This window comes from Leptonotus elevatus, chromosome 13 (genome assembly GCF_054856555.1).
Source record: "Leptonotus elevatus isolate MCC_2025b chromosome 13, RoL_Lele_1.0, whole genome shotgun sequence".
NCBI classification, from domain to species: Eukaryota; Metazoa; Chordata; class Actinopteri; order Syngnathiformes; family Syngnathidae; genus Leptonotus; species Leptonotus elevatus.
Window position 1 is genome coordinate 20,660,997 of NC_141251.1, and position 21,504 is coordinate 20,682,500.

General features: G+C 39.7%; 1 protein-coding gene across 2 annotated transcripts in view; it reads left to right on the forward strand.

Moving 5' to 3' along the window:
• The window catches only part of anapc1 (anaphase promoting complex subunit 1), a 36,828-nt gene extending 20,371 nt beyond the window's left edge, over positions 1-16,457 (forward strand). For both annotated transcript variants that reach the window (XM_086093371.1, XM_086093372.1), the window contains exons 27-53: positions 791-867; positions 958-1,136; positions 1,226-1,312; positions 1,397-1,536; positions 1,631-1,749; positions 2,013-2,143; positions 2,221-2,361; positions 2,491-2,643; positions 2,781-2,862; positions 2,946-3,037; positions 3,533-3,667; positions 3,774-3,856; positions 3,951-4,029; positions 4,115-4,189; positions 4,269-4,324; positions 4,763-4,910; positions 4,979-5,175; positions 7,981-8,067; positions 8,370-8,487; positions 12,470-12,547; positions 12,633-12,700; positions 12,807-12,945; positions 13,625-13,711; positions 14,579-14,674; positions 14,746-14,935; positions 15,287-15,418; positions 15,653-16,457. In XM_086093371.1, coding sequence (XP_085949497.1) covers positions 791-867; positions 958-1,136; positions 1,226-1,312; positions 1,397-1,536; positions 1,631-1,749; positions 2,013-2,143; positions 2,221-2,361; positions 2,491-2,643; positions 2,781-2,862; positions 2,946-3,037; positions 3,533-3,667; positions 3,774-3,856; positions 3,951-4,029; positions 4,115-4,189; positions 4,269-4,324; positions 4,763-4,910; positions 4,979-5,175; positions 7,981-8,067; positions 8,370-8,487; positions 12,470-12,547; positions 12,633-12,700; positions 12,807-12,945; positions 13,625-13,711; positions 14,579-14,674; positions 14,746-14,935; positions 15,287-15,418; positions 15,653-15,795 — 3,112 coding nt within the window. In that variant the 3' untranslated portion in view covers positions 15,796-16,457. The remainder of the gene's footprint in view (positions 1-790; positions 868-957; positions 1,137-1,225; positions 1,313-1,396; positions 1,537-1,630; positions 1,750-2,012; positions 2,144-2,220; positions 2,362-2,490; positions 2,644-2,780; positions 2,863-2,945; positions 3,038-3,532; positions 3,668-3,773; positions 3,857-3,950; positions 4,030-4,114; positions 4,190-4,268; positions 4,325-4,762; positions 4,911-4,978; positions 5,176-7,980; positions 8,068-8,369; positions 8,488-12,469; positions 12,548-12,632; positions 12,701-12,806; positions 12,946-13,624; positions 13,712-14,578; positions 14,675-14,745; positions 14,936-15,286; positions 15,419-15,652) is intronic.
• Positions 16,458-21,504: the final 5,047 nt, after the last annotated feature.

The following is a 21,504-nucleotide window of genomic DNA, read 5'->3' on the forward strand; positions in this document are numbered from 1 at the left end:
AAACACAGGTGGACATGATCAGACATAATGAGACAAGGGGAGAAATCAGGAACACATAACAAACACCAACCACAAACAAAAACAACAAACATACCCATAATAAACAAAATCCAACCCCTACAAAACCGAAACATAACACAAACTCGATTATTCCCCAAATTTAGCTAGCGCGGCTTATAGTCGGGTGCGCCTTGTAGTCCAGAAATTACTGCATATAGATCAATAAGGATGACAAAAATATGTTTGCAAAAGTTTAGTTAATTAGGATGTTTATAGCCATTTTCAGCCCCAAAATGTTAGAAACAGCTCTCAATAACATGATCTACAACCACAATAGCAGACATAGTGTTAAAATTAACTTCACTGAAAACCCCCCACACCATTTCACTGTTTTGCTGCTCAGACCAAAGCATTAAAAGTTGTCCTTTGGTGCCATCTTGATGCAAAGAACTATGTTAGCATGAATTGAGGAGCTTCTTTTAGGCAAAGTAGTGATTTGCTGCCGCCCTGCGGTATTCGTAGGAAACCCTTCATCAATTTACTTGTATCCGATCCCCAGCGTTTTAGAGGTTACTATACAACCTAAATTGTGCAGACAAAATGGAATTTGAAAGGTTAAAAAATACAAAGCAATTAATATTTTACGCTGATTCTTTGATCTCTTGTTAGATAAAAATGTTAAGTTAAAGATGCAAAAAGCGAGACCTGTGGGTTCGTTCATTTGTGTATTTTCTTTGATTCATTATAATTAATTAAATGTATTTATTATGTGTATTTGTCTGTATTCCAGACAGACAAGTGAGAATCAAGTCAAGTCGTGCAGTCAGAGCCTCTCTGAGCAGCTCGTGGTCTGGCTTACCTCACAAGGTGAACATCTTTTTGTTGGTTTTATCACACTTTTTCAATGATTGTGGTTTATCCCGGACATACCTTGTTGCTTTGCATTCTGTGGTTCAGGTTTCACCCTCAAGGACCTGGAGTCGGTCCCGTTCGGCGTGGCTCTGCCCATCCGAGATGCCATCTACCACTGCCGGGAGCAACCCTGTGCCAATTGGTCAGAGGAGGTTTGCCTGCTAATTGGCCGGCAGGACCGTACTAGACAGGCCCACAACATGACCTTGGCGAAAAGCAAAGCTGTGAGTGTAAATATGATATAAATCATCATTAACATGGTGTAACTATTCCGCATAGTTACTGTTTGATACTGTTGTGTGTGTATGTCCAGTCTGTGGGTTCTAATTTGTCCTTGGAGCCTCCCCCGATTACAGAAGCAGATGAGGAGGAGGACGGCATGTCGGACATCATCCAGGAGGTATCCCCGGTTGTTGAGCTTAGAGCGTATCGGGAAGATATCATTTGATAATGAGAAAATGTTATCTCATGCACTTATTAACAGGTCACAGGACTGATCTGGAGTCAGGATCTAAGGGTCCAGGAGGTCCGGAGACTCCTTCAGAGCTCCAAGCCAGTCCGGGTCAGCGTCGTCCAGCTGCCAGAGGTCTCCGACCATGAGTACATAGAGGAGAAAGAGAACAAGTCAGTCCTCTTTGCCTGTGTCATCGCAACGATAAATAATATCTTTCATTTAGTCCATCTTAACATCCTCTTCATCACCTTGTTTCTTTTCCAGACTCCTTCAGCTGTGTCAAAGGACCATGTCCCTTCCAGTGGGAAGGGGCCTCTTCACGCTGTTCTCCTACCAGCCTGTACCCACGGAACTTTTACCCATCCCTAAACTCAACCTCACAGGTAGGGAAATATAGTCAATCCTCACTATTCATGGAGGTTAGGGATCAAGACCGGAAGCAAATATCAGTAATTCACCCACCCTAACATTTTTGTAATCACCAAAAGTAATAGTTTAAACCCTTACCGCCATCGTGATGGAACTCTTGACAAAAACAGAGGGCACATCGTGAACATATGAACTTGCTCAATCCTAAATGCCAATTAATTCTTATATTATAATTCTTATATTTCTTCATAATGTCCCATTTTTGCATGTGTTCCAGGTCGTGCCCCACCTAGGAACACCATGGTCGACCTGAACAGCGGGAACATTGATGTTCCTGCTAACATGCCCAGCTGGCCCAGTTTTCACAATGGTGTGGCTGCTGGACTCAAGATTGCCCCAGCGTCGCAGGCGAGTCTCCACAACTGGGCTGTGACGTGTTCTCATGATCATGCATAAATAAAGTGGCCTTCCACTTGTGTGTTCAGGTGGACTCGGCTTGGATCGTCTACAACAAGAACAAAAACCAAGAGATGGCCAATGAGCATGCTGGCTTCCTCATGGCGCTGGGCCTCAACGGGCACCTCACCAAGCTGGGGACACTCAACATTCATGACTACCTCACCAAGGTGCACATGACTCACATCCCGAAAGTAGTCACAGCACTTTACTTTTTCCATATTTTGTTACATTAGAATCTTATTAGAAACAAAAAAATAACATAGCTCAACAGCTCAACTCAAGCCTGTCTTTGTCAGGGTCACGAGATGACCAGCATCGGGCTCCTACTGGGTGTGGCCGCAGCTCGACTAGGCACCATGGACGTGTCGACCACCCGTCTGCTCAGCATACACATCCCCGCCCTGCTTCCTCCCACATCAACTGAGCTGGATGTACCACACAACATTCAGGTCAGACTGGCACACACAAATGATGTTATGAGTTTTCTGCTATTTACTTGAGTTCCTTGAGACTGAGTCAGATATTCACATTGTTTTTTGTTTTATTTTAATAGTATATTTTCACACTTTTCCCCCACAATCTGTAGGTTGCTTCTGTAATTGGCATTGGGCTTGTGTACCAGGGAACAGGACACAGACACATTGCTGAAGTTCTACAATCAGAAATTGGTCGGACTCATTACCCATGTGTTCATTGATTTGCCATGCCTTTAACACTACCTCTGTACAATAACTGTCTGTGTTCACTTCAGGGCGACCTCCAGGTCCAGAGATGGAATACTGCACAGATAGGGAGTCCTATTCCTTAGCTGCAGGATTAGCTCTTGGAATGGTCTGCCTTGGGGTAAGGCACATTGAAACATTGAGGTGATACAAGTTTCCCCCCCCCCCCCCCAAAAAATAAATATTTCCAATTTTTTATAATTTTTCCCCCCTTTGCTAACAGAATAGGCAAATGACAGTCAAAACAATTTTATTTCTTCTGATACCAAACCGTATTCCCAGCATTAACTTCCACAACTATAATAGAAATACTTAATGAAAATGTAACAATATAAATATATATTACTTGAAACATTGTGTACTGCTAGTCTAATAAGGAATAGAATAAAATCCTAACCCTTCACCATTACCCAATAATGGTTATCAGAATCTCCATACACAAAAAGGAGCTATATATATACACACACACACCACAATTTAACTCTTACTTCTATACAGGTCTACTTGTGAGGCAAGGCAACCGCTGCAAAAATATTTCGGCTTGGAAGCACATGCCTTAGTTCAAAAGTTTCAAACATGTAACAATGTATACATAATTTACTGTCCTCCCCTGCAGCAAGGCAGCAACCTGATTGGGATGAGCGACCTCAACGTCCCGGAACAGCTGTATCAGTACATGGTAGGGGGCCACCGCAGGGCCCCGGTCGGAGCCAGCAGAGAGAGACACAAGTCTCCTAGCTACCAGATCAAGGTGCACTGAATGGAATACACCCTGAAAATCTTTTTCACTCTTGCTTCCTTGCATGTGTTTCTCGTAGTTAGCATACTGGCTGAGCTGTATTAATGGTTCTTAACAGGAGGGCGACACCATCAATGTGGATGTGACATGTCCTGGGGCCACACTGGCCCTTGCCATGATCTATCTGAAGACCAATAACCGGTGAGAAAATCGACCTCTGTGTTCGCGTTCTGTTAGGTATTGCACACTGACGTGTGTGCATTAACACTAACATTAATACTTTATGCTCTGCCAGATCCATAGCTGACTGGCTGAAGCCTCCAGATACTTGGTTCCTTTTGGATTTCATCAAGCCAGAGTTTCTTCTGCTCAGGGTTAGTACAATGTGCGAATTTATTTTAATTTTTTTAAACCCCTACCACCACCATTAACTGTTCATCCTGTACTTGCTCTTTCAAGACCCTGGCCAGGTGCATCATCATGTGGGATGACATCCTCCCTAATACAGAATGGGTCAAAAGTAACATACCTCAGGTGAAAACACACAAATGGGTAACACTTTTATTATTTCGATTCATTCTTAAATTTGTGTGAATTTTCTTTTGTTATTTAGATCTTGAGGGGGACTCATTTGGACTCACCAGAAAACATCAACATGGAGACGTGGATGTGAGTTTCAATCCCCTGCTGTTATATTCAATGGCAGATAGGGACCGTGTTATAAAACAAATGGCTTACATATGTTTTGATTTTGAAAACTTGGCTTCACCCTGACATACTAAGCATGTCTCTAAGTCTTGATGTGTCACTTCAACATATTGGAGTTCCTTAACTTCCTAGACACCAATGTACTACCTCGGTATTGCACTGTGTTCCAAATAATTAGGCAAGATTGATGTGGGCGGCAGTCCACATTCTTAAAACTCACAACTGTAATGAAAGCAGGAATTGTGAACCTGCTATCATGTAAAGGGGGTCTGTTCAAATTGAACTGGAACTATTTTCACTTCTTTACAAATGATAAAATATATAAAACAGTACATTTTAAGTTTTTTATTAAAAAAAAACGTTTTCCACATTGATGTGCGGTTGTTTTCCATCTCTCAGCCAAGTGCAGGACTATATCACAGCTGGAGCTTGCATGGCGCTGGGCCTGCGTTTCGCCGGTTCCGCCAACTCAGATGCCTTCGACTGCCTCTACGAATTGGCCAAGAGCTTCATGAAGTTTATGACCTTCTACGGTACAGCCGCTGCAGTAAGTCTTTACACATGCAACCATCCTGTTGCGTTTGCGTACACCAACATCCACTCTGGTTCCCGCAGGAGCCGGGCTGCTACAACACGCAAACGGCACTGTCTATGATTCTGCTGTCCATGTCCATGGTGATGTCCGGCACAGGCAACCTGAAGGTGCTGCAGCTCTGCCGCTTCTTGCACTACCGCACCGGTGGCGAGATGAACTACGGCTTTCATATGGCTCATCACATGGCACTTGGCATGCTCTTCCTAGGAGGGGGAAGGTGAGATTGCTTACATGAGTGCTCACCAAATGCTAATACAGTCGGTGCCCGTTATTCGCACGGGACGGCGATAGAGCCCTGCTGCGAATAGCGAAAATCTGCTAATAATTGACGACATTATAAAATTCTTTATTCTTGCTGCTGCTTCTTGTGATATAAGCACTGCTTTTATCTAAATGGTGATGATGTTTGTTTTTCAACATTCTGACTTGTCATACAAGTATTAAAAAAAAAAGTTGAGCACTGTCATAATTAAACAACACGCTACCTTATCTGTGCTAACAAGGGATGCATGAGTCTTTGTCTGGTACTTCTAATCCCTATTTATCTAGCCTTGCCTACAAAACAAATATTTTTTTCTCTCCTTTGTTTTAAGACTGGATGTCATTCTCTTTGGATAATGGATAGCGCACAAATCGACACAATAGAGGTTGAATATACCTCCCATGAGTTAATATATTCACACAGGTGCAAAGTCACTGTGTATCTAAAGAGCCACGTAGCCCGTAGCTGTCATCAGATGAACTTTTTCTATTAAGCTTTGCTCACATTTATTTGAAAGCCATTTAACTGAGGAATGTTCGGACCGCAGTCTGAATGTCAGGTGTCACTGACGGCATCCGCAAGGACATAGGTCATGCTCATGAATGAATCAGTGTGCTATTGTTTTCATCCAGTCTGCATTCACTGAATGTTGTAGTCACTTTTCGTGTATTATCACTTAATCTTTCCACTCATATTTTTACCGTCATTTGTTTTCTCTGTGTTTCTTTTCCACCGAGTTCTTACCTCTAACCTGTCACACCTTAGCCTGGCAATAGCCAGATTGATTTGTTCTTCACTCGAGGGAATTGATTTCGGGGCATGCTGTACAACACTTCGAGCTGATTGGACAGAGCAGAATCCTGTGCACGTCTACCTAACTTTTGTTTCGACCAATCACGGCAAAGGATGAAAATGTCGTCACCGACATGCGACTGTTGTGACTAGCTGATATCATGGTGTTGAGTTTGTTGTTGGTTTTGCAATGTTAATATGCGGATACAAGAAACTAATTCAGCAAGAACAGAATTAATTGCGGCGTCCACGCATTCGTCCACCGGTGTCGCCATGCTTGGTTTGTTTCTTCCAACAGCTTCGGCGCTTCTTGTTTTCATCACAGCTGCATATCCCGCCCCCAAATACAATGTCGCTCTGTGATTGGTCCGAACCACCAGTGTTTCGTATCGGTGGAAATCAATGGGAGCAATAGAAGATGGGTTCTCGGGAGTTTCTGAACTCACAAATACCGCGAGAATACATCACCCATCACCCATTGTCATTGTAATTTTTTATTCGGTCAGAATTAATTAATATTAACAGTGAACCCCCTGCTACCTTTGGAGTGGACCGAGCCAAGCCGCAATTGGCAAATTTACACGAATAAACTTCTCAAAGTTATAAAATGTATGTTTGTGATAAGGGATACATTTCTAATCACCCATTTTTAACCCCAACAGCGATCCTTAAACACTTCAATAGCATGTTATCCTCTTACAAACAAACTTTTCTTACAAACAATTGTTGTTTTCTTAGGAAAGTGCTTACGGCCAATCACATATCTCTTGCCGATCAAGTCAAGTGCAGTCAAGTCACTACCTCTCACTCTTCACTTCTTTACTTCCGCGTTACAAAAATAAGAACATTCAAAAACTAACTTCTTCCTTATGATCCTCAACCCCTGGGCCAGAAGATTGGGCTATTTAGAGGTAGACATATTGTAACAAACTGTGTTTCTTTTTGTGTTGTTCTTATGTGGTGATGTACAGTAAAAGGGGGTTTTACTCTTAGCCAGCCATGTACTGTTCTGCTGTGTTGAGTACTAATTTTTCGAGCATGTTTGAACACATTGCTGCTGCCGGTGTGTGTTTTAGCTTTCAAGACTCAGATGAGACATGTTTTATATGAGTCAGGTAGGGGTGTTAATTGCTTAGTACCTGGTGATTCGATCTGTATCATGATTCATAGGTCACGATTCGATTCGATACCGATTAATCCAGATACGAATCTAAGTCACTCATTGCGATTTTTTAAACTCAAATTTAGAAAATGCTTATCAGTAAATTTGTACATGTACACTGTAAGATTTGTATGAAAATGTACTTCATGCTCATAATTGTGAGACATGTTTGAACAGCATTGAAATCAAATTTTAAGGCTTAATGTTCTATTAATATAACATTCTTCCATGCTTAAAGTATGAACCCTAACCCTAATTAAGACATTTTGTTGAATATTTCCATAAAAAATTAACTTTAAAAATCGATTCAGCTGTATATTGAATCGATACAAAAATTGTGCACTGTAATATCGCGATATATTGCCGAATTATTATTATTTTTTTAACACCATTATAGTCAGGGGACATTTAACAAATGTATATACAAGAAGACAAGATGAACGTCTTTAATCAAATAACCTTTAACTGACGCTTAATAAACGTCACCCCACGTGTGTGAGTGACGTTTATTGCCTGACCCAACCACCCCCACTCTTGTTTTAATAATAATAAGGGCTCCTTTAGTCAAAGTACACACTTACAACATCAGAAGCTATTATTATAGAGAGGTTGAATAGTGGCTCGTGACGCCAAGAGTTATTATCAAAACGCAATGAGAGAGCAGTGGTCATCCCGGGGGTGTGCGGTTTTTATTTTTTATTTTTTTTAAATCTTTTTTTGTAGCACATGCAACATTGGTGTCTCTGAGATTTGTAACAAGCGTTGATGGTTTAAAAATGAGTTTGTTTGGGTTTTTTTCAAATCAGGTTCAGCTTGAGCACTTCCAACTCTGCCATCGCCGCTATGTTGTGTGCCCTCTACCCTCACTTCCCCTCACACAGCACGGACAACCGGTGAGATTGACATCAATTATTTAAAAAAAAAAACAGCACTTATTGTGCAGACCTCCAATGCTTACATATTTGTCACCTGTAGTATCATTAAGCAACCATTATTATGGGGTGTGCTATATTATGGAGTATTCCCAACATTTCTACATCCTCATTAAATATATTTAATGTTGAAAGCTTTCAACATCATATTCAAATAGATTTGCATTTTAAAACCAATTTGTCAAGGCCTCACAAATGTTTCAGATGGATGTGACATAACATGCTTTTGCTTCCCTCTTTGACTTTATGTCTATATTCTGCAGATATCACCTGCAGGCACTGCGACATCTCATTGTGCTGGCCGCCGAGAGCCGCCTGCTGGTGCCGGTGGACGTGGACTCCCTCAAGCCTTGTTACGCCCTCCTGGAGGTCACCTACAAGGTAAAAGAGAACGTCGTTTAAGTCTTTGATTCATTTCTAACACGTCATATTACCCACTTCCTCTTGTGGTTGCGTGTCCGAGGTGGCACTTCCTCAAGTAATGTGCATCATACGCCGGTTTCACTTCATCCACTAAACTGCCACTAAATCCGCCATCTATCAGTTGACACTGAGAAAAATGGCTCATTAACCCATTAAGGCCTAAAGCACCAGGCAAAACATGCCTTTAATAATTATGGGTGACTTTTGATTCACCCCCGAAAACCTGAAGTTTTCCTGGAAATTCAACAATATTAAAAACTAGAAAAATTCCCGCGGAAATTTTGAATGGGCCTGCTAACTCTTTTCAATGAGCTGAACAGTTTAAACTTTCAACCATTGAAATCGGTCAAGAAATGTGGAAGTTATAATCAACTAAAAGTATTACTGGCCCTTTAAGAAACATGCACATTCACGCACATACATTTGATTTTAACTAACATTTCAATGAGCTGAACAGTTTAAAATTTCAACCATTGAAATCGCTCAAGAAATGTAAAAGTTAACCATAATCAAGATCAAATAAAGTATCTTACTGTCCCTTTAAGAAATATGCACATTCACGCACACACATTTGATTTTAAGTAACATTTCAATGAGCTGAACAGTTTAAAATTCAAACCATTGAAATCGGTCAAGAAATGTGGAATCTACCATAATTAACAGTATCTCACTGCCCCTTTACAAAACATGCACATTCACGCACACACATTTGATTTTAAGTTGTGAGGAGACGTCACGCACCAACACTCCATTGATTTGTATAGGATTACGCTCACCTCAAACAAAAGCCTCTCGCGACTTAACGGTTGAAGATGCAGATTCCAGAAATGGCTCGTTAGAACGGCAAGGGTTTGGGGAACGCGAGCATGTTCTCAGTTTTTTAATCGGATGAAAAATGACCAAATGAGAGCAGGTTGAAAACTTATGATTGATCGAAAATGAAGAGGGAAAAACGGCGAAAATTACATTGAAAAGAGATCAAAAATGTGCGACTTCTCCTCGCTTAAAGTGAAAATAAAGGTACTAAATGAAACCTTAGCCAAATAAAACTTAGTTCTTCAGAAAGCAGAGGCTTGTGGCTACAAAATGTGCGAATTTGATGTCTAGTGAGCAAAGATTGTGGCCATGGTGACGAGTTGAAGTGAAACTTTTGGAAATAGATTTTTTGGTTCCCGTCACTGAAGCCTTAATTGGGTATCAGAGTGGCGATTACACTCACTGTCTTTGAACCCGCACAGGGGGAAGAGCTTTCATTCCTTAATTTTTTTTTTGACACTGAGTTAAAGATGACAAAAATTCCAACAAAATGAGCTAATTCTCATATCAATCGGTTAACGTATGCGCGCGCAGCGTCTCTTTGAAAAAGGTGCTTGATGTGTGATTTTGTCTTTCCTTTTCCCATTCATTCCTATGGGACTTTTATTTGGGAGTTTTTTGGGAATAGCGTCGCCATGGTAACTGGGAATTCTTAGAAAAATAATGCCGCACCGAGTCAGATCGAGCCGCATCGTTTGATACCTCATTCGTGCCGGTGCGATCTACGGTACGGGCCGCATTCTTGCGGAAAAATCGTGGAAGATGATATAATAATAAACGCAACAATAAACCCTTTTTTCTAGGATAGTAATATGTGCCTGCTTGCTCCGCAAGCAGCAGCGAAGCTGCTGCTTGCGGAGCAAGCAGGCACATATTACTATCCACCCTAGAAAAGGGTTTATTTTTATTTTTTTTATATTTTATTCCACGATTTTTTCTGCTAAAATGCGGCCCGTACCGTAGATCGCACCGGCACGAATGAGGTATCAAACGATGCGGCTCGATCTGACTCGGTGCGGCATTATTTTTATAAGAATTCCCAGTTACCATGGCGACGCTATTCCCAAAAAACTCCCAAATAAAGTCCCATAGGAATGAATGGGAATCCGAAAGAGATCAACTCCAATCAAGCACCTTTTTCAAAGACACGCTGCGCGCGCATACATTAACCGACCGATATGAAAATTAGCTCATTTTGTTGGAATTTTTGTCATCTTTAGCTCAGTGTCAAAAAATTTTTTAAGGAATGAAAGCTCTCCCCCCTGTGAGGGTTCAAAGACAGTGAGCAAAGGGGTGAAAGTCGCCTTTCTTGCATCAGTTAGAGCGTGACTAATTAAGGTCTGAGTGGTGGGAACCAAAAAATATATTTCCAAAAGTTTCACTTCAACTCGTCACCATGGCCACAATCTTTGCTCACTAGACATCAAATTCGCACATTTTGTAGCCACAAGCCTCTGCTTTCTGAAGAACTAAGTTTTATTTGGCTAAGGTGTCATTTAGTACCTTTATTTTCACTTTAAGCGAGGAGAAGTCGCACATTTTTGATCTCTTTTCAATGTAATTTTCGCCGTTTTTGCCTCTTCATTTTCGATCAATCATAAGTTTTCAACCTGCTCTCATTTGGTCATTTTTCATCCGATTAAAAAACTGAGAACATGCTCGCGTTCCCCAAACCCTTGCCGTTCTAACGAGCCATTTCTGGAATCTGCATCTTCAACCGTTAAGTCGCGAGAGGCTTTTGTTTGAGGTGAGCGTAATCCTATACAAATCAATGGAGTGTTGGTGCGTGACGTCTCCTCACAACTTAAAATCAAATGTGTGTGCGTGAATGTGCATGTTTCGTAAAGGGGCAGTAACATAGTGTTGATTATGGTTAACTTCCACATTTCTTGACCCATTTCAATGGTTTGAATTTTAAACTGTTCAGCTCATTGAAATGTTACTTAAAATCAAATGTGTGTGCGTGAATGTGCATGTTTCTTAAAGGGGCAGTAACATACTGTTGATTATGGTAGATTCCACATTTCTTGACCAATTTCAATGGTTTAAATTTTAAACTGTTCAGCTCATTGAAATGTTACTTAAAATCAAATGTGTGTGCGTGAATGTGCATGTTTCTTAAAGGGGCAGTAATACTTTTAGTAGATTATGGTTAACTTCCACATTTCTTGACCGATTTCAATGGTTGAAAGTTTAAACTGTTCAGCTCATTGAAAAGAGTTAGCAGGCCCATTCAAAATTTCCGCGGGAATTTTTCTAGTTGGTATCTCAGCTCGTGAAGCAGATACAAACATAATTCCCAAAACATTTCAGTTTACACCTGTGGCGTTCACACAAACCTAAGTTTGTTATTATAAACCTTCAATATATTTTTTTTTAATCAACAAACAACTGTGTCGCATCTGCGGGTATACTTACCTTCAACACTGGAGCGCAGTTGTAATAACCTCGGAGGGCCGAGTGGTAATTATCCGTTGTCCATTCTGTAACACAGCCGTCAGAATTTTCAACATCCTCATTGTCTACAAAAATATTTCTTAACAGTACGTCACTGTCGACTCGTTGCACTGATTCGAATTCCTCCCGTGCCGTCGTCAATCGCTCCATTTATTTAATAACTTCCGCAAATCTGCGTCAACCATAAGTACTCAAATAAAATTCCAGGACATGCTACAAGGCCCACGTCACCCTCTCGTGCATATTATGATGCATTTCATCGGCTAAGAGACCAAGAATTGGTCAAAACAAAACAAAATGACACATCCGCTCTCCCTTCTTTAACGGTAGAAGTGCGGTCACACGCTCCCGGCCTTAATGGGTTAAATGAAAGGTTGATGTTTTGTCACTATGGTGACTATTTGTTTGTCCAGTTGCGGTTCATTAAAACTGCTATAGTTGCATTGTTTGTCTTGTCTTTCCCCATTCAGTAAGGTCTTATTTCCTCACATGCACAAAGTACTCAGGTTACGGTTCTTTTAGTGTATGTAAAGCTTTCAAACTCTGCTAATAATGTGCCAGGATCAGTCTTAGCATTGTTTCTGATTTAAATATTATAGGCACACATCCACCGTAAGATGATGATAATGCTCATATATTAATTTCCATTCATTCATTGTCATTGCAGAAAACCGAATGGTACGACGAGACCACGGTGGAGCTGATGGCTCCCACTATGCTGCCTGAATTACACCTCCTCAAGCGGGTAAAAAAAGATGGCCATGGCACCTCCTGACTCATGTCATTCTAATTTAGCATCACACCCTTATGTTCTCGTAATCTCTTGGCAGGTACGAGTGAAGGGTCCTCGTTACTGGGAGCTTTCTATTGACCTGATCAAAGAAGTGCAGCATCTCAAGTGAGGAAGATGCTTTAAAAAACAGATGCTTTCCCCAAAGTGCTCATTGATCTTATTTATTTGGTGGGCACATTTTAAACAGCAGTTTGTCTCTCCTGCCATTCAGGTCCGTTCTCTCTAGGGACGGCGTGTTGTATGTGAAACTCAGAGCGGGGCAGTTACCCTACAAGGACGACCCTCAGGGCTGGAAAAGCCTGCTGGGCTCCGCCGTCAACCAGCGCAGCTCTGGAGTCAAAGCATTTAAGGTAACTCCTTCAGACTAGTGAAGAAAAAGATAACATTTTGGGCTCATGTTGAGATCACGCACAGGTAGTTAAAAGCCCTGGAATCCGTCCAAAATGGCTGCTTTGAACCAAAATGGTTGCTTTTACTTACAATTTCAGGCATGAGTACTTGAAACTTTTTCATGTGTCAGACTACATTTCCTGTCAATCAGTCAACCACTTGCTGGGGTCTATTTTTTTCTAACTTCCTTGAGGGTTCTATTGAGTGAATTTTGGATGGTTGAATTCGGCACCCCTCAAATACAAACATTGTCACCCAGATACATGTGCCTTTTATACAGTTGACCGGCCAATTTTAATCATGATTTCTTCCAGATGTCTGTATTTAATGTCTGTTTTTTAATTCCATTTGACCCCACTCAAATTAGTTTCCTATTTGAACACATTTGAGTTAGAGGCTGTCATTTTATCTATTGTGTAATGTAATAAAGATTGCACATTTGGCAGGAATCTGATCCTCAATGCTGCCCAATTGTCTCCACCTCAATTTGTTTTTTGTATTTTTCCAACCATTTAAACTTTGTTAATGCTAACATAATATAACTTCTAAATGTTCTAGTTGTACTTTAGTTTTTCCAGATTACATCATTTATAATTTTTTGGACACAAATATCACTATTTACCTGATGTGTGTGCACAGCTTGAGGCAATCTCCACCTTCACCTCCGAGCCTGCCCTGCTCTCATTCGCTGAATTTTTCTGCAAGACGTCGGACGGAATGAAACACGTGAGTAGACACAGTTTTCCATGATCAGTTGCTAGCTTGGTAGTTATGCGAGCCCTAGCATCATCCTCATGGTGGTGCTGCGCTGGTTGATGTTCATTGAGTTTCACAAGAACATTTGTAGCACCCAAATATGTGGAAGTATTTTTTTGGACAGTAAAAATTATGCAAATTCATGTTAGAATGTACTCGATGAACGCTTGCTACAGTGAGCATTTCAATAAGTTTACATCATGTTTGACTCACACTAGAGATCACTGTTACCATCATTCAAGAAAAAAATTCTCCTGATAGATTGGTTGAATTTGAATTATTTGTTTGAATTTAGCAATCACACCAAATAGTGTTGAATCTTTGCCCACGTCTGAACATATTCGCATCTGGATTATACAAATATATTTTAATCAGCATGCCACGTGAAGACATCTTTGTTATCCTTCATTTTACAGTAATTTCACCACATTTGTTTATTTTCTAATAAACGTCCAACATGCAAAAATAAATAATGTACAAATTTCATGTCGCTGTATACCCGATACAAATCAATTTGAGCTACCGCAGACCCCCAATATTCGAGGGATATGGACCAAGCCGAATTGCAAATTTTCTTGAATAATTGACACTCCCTTAGAAGTGTTTAAAATGTCCTTTATTAATAGTTTCAACCATCAATATACCACAATGATACCAAAACATGTAATAGCATTTCAAACACTTAAAAATGTCTTCAAGCATTGCAATGCCCATAAAAATAAAACAACTTACAGCTAGTCAACAATTCTGATGACGATTATCATGAAGAATTACTTTATTGGAACAGTCTGGCGTAAAACAGAACATAGGAACATGGAATATAATAAATCTTCACAGAAAGAGGAGACTGTGGCGCTATTCTCAGCCATGTTGTACGAGTGTGTGACGCAGGAATGTCCGGAGATGCTGCCCACCTACGTCGCTATCGAGCAGGTAAGTGCATTGACGCACCCGGTGGTCCGACTTTGCTCTCAGCAGGTCTCATAACAGTCTCATCCCTTTAGGCGGTAGGCGCGCTGTGTCGTGGCGAGCTGCAGCACAGCTTCGCCCTGTGGCAGATGCGTCTGGTGGTGGAGCTTTGGGACAGTAGGGTGCTACGGCGTCCTGCCAACTGCCATGATGCATTGCTTTCCTCAGAGTTTTTACCCGTCATGAAGAACAAGGTGGATGTAGCGCTGGACAACTGGCTCAAAGGTAAAAAGATTCAATGGCTTAGGGTGCTACCTTTCTTACTATTCTTGAAATATTTTCTGTTTAGATGTATATACAGTAAATATATTTTTCAATGAACATGTCTAAAAATGAGACATTCATTTTGCATATTTGTGGGAAATTATTTCTCTATGATACATACTTGAGTGAACCTCAAGCCTCTTATAAGAGCAATACTAATATTCATATATAAAAAATAACCCTTTATGGTTTGTAAGAGATGTTTATCTGTTATTATCTATTTTGTTATTTTTCACTGCTAGCAAATGTCATTCCAAATCATTTGGATTATTTTAAGTGCAAAGAAATGTTAATGTGCATGTTGCCTTCCAGACAACAGCTCAGTATTGAGGTCCTACATTCTTGGCAAGGCCCTCTCCGATGGTGCCCGGTCTCCAATGTTGGCCTGCTTCCTGATCTACCGCTCTGTCCCCTCCCTCAGGAACAAACTCACCCAGCTTCAAGGTTGGAAATTGTTTAAGGATACCATAGGTCACTGCCAAGGTGGAAAAACTTACTGTTGGGGAGGTATAATTGCCGAATTGTCAGTCTGGCTCACAGACACATAAATAAGCAGATAAAAGACAATAAACCAAGACCTGCTGTGAATAAATAAAAAACACACGAGTGATTGCCCAACTTGTGAAATTAATTGTCCATAATGTGTTCCTTTTTAAATGGCATCCTCTTCCCTTGTAGGTTGCACTTCGCTCGGGGCCTTGTTGTCCAGCAGCAGCCGGTTGGGAATCCCGCTCAGAGACCTGGTCAGGCTCGTTCCGGTCCTACTAGTGGCCGAAACGGGGCCACAGATGCTATCTGGATTCCCGTTGCTTGCACGCTGAACCTTGACTTCTCGCATGGCCTTATACTACGTACAGCAGGCAGAGAGGATGGCCTTTCTGCACGTTACAGGTAACCTCTGAGGTAATCTGTTTGGGGAAACAAAGTTAGTTTCTTTCCATTTGTAATATAATGTTTTTTTGTAAAGTTGAAGGAGAGAGGAAAATAAAGAGCATGTACACGGTTTATTTTTTTTAATATTTTCTCCTGGTCAGGTTCACTGACTACTGGGAGGATGCCAGTGTTTATGGTCACAAAAATATACTACGCCACACCAAAAAGTTTGGATTATCAGGGGAAATTTCATGATGAGTGCACTTAATTTGGCCTCTAAATGTTTGAATTGTCCATATCCAACTTTTAAGTGTTAGTACTTTTAACACCTGTTGAGAATTTTGCCGTTCAGAGAAAAGAATGTTGTGTACTGAAACTTTTAACAATCTGACAAGGCCAATATCCCTAACTTTTTGGGAGTCCTAGTGTATGTTCATGTTTAGTTGCCAATGTTACATGACAGAAAGAGATGACACATCAAAATTCCTTTGCATTTGTTGAGCTGTGTGATGCTGCATTTGTATGTATACACACCCATTTGTATCAACTCCTTACAGGCTTTGTTGGTCTTTAAGTTCTCATTTGAATAAAAACATTTACAAAGGCAAAATTCCTTCTGTAAAGGGCAGCAAATCGTCAAATGTGTTACATGATATCGTACTTGTTAATCATATTTGAAAGTAAATAGTTATGTTAGTGTTCCTTTTACTGAATACTAAATTGTAAATGTTTTACCAAAACAACTGTAAATTATGACAAAGTATGGACACATAACTTCTAATACGTGAATAATGTTAAACAAAAAAATGCTTTATGATTGCACTTTAAAAAATAAAAATAAAAATCATACGCATCCCAAAACAACATTAAAAGTCAAGTCAATGAACATTTTAAATTCACTTTCATGTTTAATGGGGATATGACGGGTTTTTTTTTCTTAATTAAATAATCTCACATACATATTCTTCATTGGCCCTAAAAATGTGCTACATGGAACTCCATGCAATATCTGACATATTGACCTCCCAATGACTGCATGAATGAACAGAAACTGAAAAGCAAGCTGATCATTAACTTCAATGGCAGACCATTAAAGGCACTTTTTACTATGAATGTCTGCAAAGTGTTTTTAGTCTGGATTTCAGATTTTTTTTATTCCCAAATCCAATTTTTGATGTTTCTTCTAAGGCGTGTACATTGCACCAAAAGCTTGCAAGTGGTGAAGAAGCAGCATTTATGCAAGCAATCTTTTATCACTTCCAGTTTGCCAGCAGCTGTGTGAACATTCCTCAGCAAATGAGAAACATGCAAACAAACAAACAGCCCACACCCTCGCCTCACACTCTCTTCTCTGTGTTTCATCCATGCTCTCAATGTTGTGTCTGACTGCGCTATCTCAGTAAAACTTTGAGCGAGATAGCAGGCCTTCAACGGCTTGCTGTGCGTTCAGCTCGCTGATAGTGAGTGTGTGCCGTTTCCTGGAAGTCATCTTGTCTTTAAATGCAAACTGGTGTACAAACTGTGAGTGTCTTATAGGTGATCAAAGATAAGCCAGTTCTCCAGTTTTGCTTCCCTGAATTCTTCTCGAGACCTATGAAAACATTCTGTCCTCCCCCCACATCCCTTTTATACGCTCATGTAATTATCTACTGTATAACAAACACTTATTCTTACTCATTTATGACATTGTGCCATCCATTTACATGCTACTATTACATGCTACTTCCTTTTTAAAGTCATCATAGCCTAGCCTTATCACATGCACTTTATTCTCATGACTTTTAATGTAATGAATTACAGAGAACATAAAAATACATATATCATATGCAATATAGTAGGCCGGCAGCACAGTTGTTCAGTGTTTAGCAGCCAGGTACTTCCTATCACATCCTATAAACATTCATTAGACTAAATTGGCCATAGGTGTGAATGTGACTATGAATGGTTGTTTGTCTACCCTGCAATAGACTGGCGGCAGTCAAGAGAGTAACCTGCCTCATGGCCCCAAAGCTTGGGTAGATTCCAACTCACCTGTGACCATAGTAATGACAAGTCTATAAAAAAGTTTAGTACCATAACGGGAAAAAAATTGGGCAAAGTAATAATCCCTGAGGAACGCCATCAGTGCCTTGAAGGTGTTTTCAACAATGCATTTGTTACGTTACTATAAATTTAACACTGTGTTTGTTATTGTAGTTGTTAAAGGGATACTTGACTTATTGAGCCATTTTCAGCAATAAAACATTCATATTTTGTCCAGAATTAATTTGATAACTTCCATTATGTTTCGTGTACAATTAATACCTTTAAAAAAAAAATGGCCACTTTCTGTTGACTGAAAGTGACAACACCTGTGCTGAGGAAGTAGGTAACGACTAATCATGACTCACCTGTTTTCTGGATTTGGCCAACAAACTGAGCCATGATTGGTCGTTACCTACTTCCTCAGCACAGGCGATGTCATCTTCAGTTGACAGCAAGCGGAGAAATTTGTTTTTAAAGATTTTAATTGTACGTGAAAAATAATGAATTTATCAAATTAATTCTGAACAAAATATTAACTTTACTGCTGAAAATGGCTCAATGAGTTATATATCCCTTTAAAAGGCAACCAACATATTAGAAACAGCTTTAACAAACATACAATGTAAAACAGAACATTTGGGTAAATATAACTCGAAAGGCGAAAAAAACATTCAAATGTTCAATATGAAAATGTCTAACATATACACTTTGCTTTGGTAACATCTTTGTGTCAAATGACTGTTGAATTGAGGGGCGGAGCTTCATTTAGACAGGCCTTGTCTAATAGTGCTTTGCCACCATCTTGTGGCATGCACAAGCAACTACTTGCAGAATTTCGCAATTTGTGGTATTACTTGGTCCCTATCCCCAGTGTTCAGGGCTGGACTGGCACAAAAAAAATGGCCATGGCATTTTGACACAGACCTATCGGCCTAGGCCAACTCCTAGGCACCTCTGACTACCACGTAGCTCTGCAACTGCTTTTGATGTTTGCTGGCTCTATTGTAAATGGAATAATTGGTCGCTCCTTCTAAATTGCAGGCGAGTCTTTTGGGGTGAAATGGAGGAAAATAATTAAAAAGCACTGCATCTGCACCAAAAGGCGCCGGCCCACCAGGCATCTGCCCTGAATGCCAGATGGCCAGTCCAGCCCTGCCCGTGGTTTACTATATTCTTATGTATTTATTATTGTTGATTAATTTTTGTAAATAACAAATATAAAACAACTATTAACTAAGTCAAATCAACCTTTGGCTTGTATTTTCCAGTTGTACTTAATGATGTTTTTAAAGTAATACACCGGACAGTTGTTACAAACCTTACAGTTGCTTAATTGGGCTTGAAAACGAAAGTATAAATAGCTTTTTCAAAACTAAAGCATGACAGGTATGTTGCCTTCATTTTTTTGTTTTTTTTACTAACTTCCTCTTTTAAGTTGAAGACTACTTCCAGTACTAAGCCTTGCGCCACACTGTTGGCTCATTCTTTGCATTCTTTCATCACATGTTGCCTCAATGTTTAAAAAGTAAAAGCGCTTGTGCAACCTCGACGAATCCAATTGCATTTTTGCATGAGCTGTGTTTTTACTGGCAATAAAATATTTGTGCAGAGAAAGTAATCAGGTCTTCCTTGCTTCGCAATACAGACCTTAAGCAAAGAAAACTAACCAGGGGGCCTCCGCCCTCAATAACAACCCATAATAACAATCCTTTTGATCACAGCAGCGTTCTTCCTGAGTGTATTCCCTTTTTGGAGGACAATGCTTGTGCTAACGTGGGAGTATCGCTGTCAGCTTTATACAGGTGTGTCTCACGCTCAGGTTGTGAACCTGAACAAAAGACAGCACCTTTTGGTTCTGTTTTTATTTTTTAATAACCATTGCAATTACTGACTTAAGTTGCACTGTTGAAATTGTGATTTTACAAAATAGTAGTACTTCATTTTTTCATTGACACGTGCAGGTTTATATTAACAATTAAAAAAAATAAAAATGTTTGGAGTTGGGCCCGACTGACAGGAATTTTTTGAATCCGATTCCGAAAGTAAGATATTAATTACAGGTAGAACATTTGACTGTTTTGCAACACTTTTTCCTTTAACTCCACAACAGAGAGAACATTTGTCAAAAGTAGGCAGATTTTTTTCAGGGTGGGGGGCCTAATTACAGGTAGAACATTTGACTGTTTTGCAACACTTTTTCCTTTTAACTCCACAACAGAGAGAAAAATTGTCAAAAGTAGGCAGATTTTTTCAGGGTGGGGGGCAAATTTCTACGGGGCCTGTTTAGTGTCTATCATTTTATTTTGTGTTAACGTCTTTAAAAAAAAAGAAAACTGGCCAAAAGATTTAAAAAAAAGGGGGGGGGGGCAATTTTTCTCTCTGCTGTGAAGTTAGGGTATGAAGACGGTCACATCTCCTCCGTAAGCTTCAGTAATATGACTTGGTTTTCACAGAGGAAAAAAAATATGAACAGTAAATGCCTGTTAGTACTTATGAAAATGTTCTGTCAAAATGTGTAGCTCCAGACGTTGTGCATTGTTTGTCATTAAAGTAAGTGGACTTTGCTAAGGCAAAGCTATTTGGTTGTTAAATATACACAGTGTGTAATTCTCTTATGTTTGACAGTAAGCTCACCTGGGAGTGGCATTCAACAGCTTTATTTGCTTTTTTGAAGATTTGTTCACTGTCTGCCCAAGTGCTGCTTACTGTGAAGTGAGTTGGCCAAGTCTTAAGTCAGGCCACTCATGACATGAAGGCACCGTTGTCAGTTGTTTTCTGTGAACGTAATTTTTTAGGGTACGTGTAGTCTGCAAAAATTATTTCTTGGCTGACGCAGAACAGCCATTTCCCTCACCAGACATCTCCTCAGAGCTGCAAAACTGCCAGTTCCTGTAAACAATCCTAAGAATTCCCTAATTGCCCAAGGTTCCCTACTGTATAAGACATGAAAAGTGTGATGCATCTGCCCGCGTACTCTGGCCTTGCACACTTATCTATGATTATGATAAGCTGAGCAAGTCAACAAAAGGAGAATTGAGTCAGTCCATGAAGCTGTGTCTTCATGTTCTATAAGCAATACAGTGGAATCTTGGTTTTTGTGATTATGCTGTTTTGGAAAGTCTGACTGAAACCAAATTGTACAAAATCCAAAGCAATAGTTCTCATTGGAAATAATAGAAATCCATTTAATATGTTCTTGACACCCAAAATAAAATTATATATATATATATATATATATATATATATATATATATATATATATATATATATATATATACAAAAACAATATGAGGCCTGTGAGTCACAGCTACTTTTAATATCTGCAAAGATACCCAAAATAAAATTATATATATATATATATATATATATATAATTTTATTTTGGGTGTCAACATATTAAATGGATTTTTATTATTTCCAATGAGAACTATTGCTTTGGATTTTGTACAATTTGGTTATATATATATATAAGGGGTGGGAATCTTCATGATTCAATTTCGAATTTTGGGTCTGCGATTCGATTCAGAATAGATTTTCGGTAAAGAGTTATTTTTTATTAAAAAATGATTTGATTGACAATGAATTTTGCTTAAATTTATAGATGTGCAAAGAATCGTAATGATCTACTCCAGT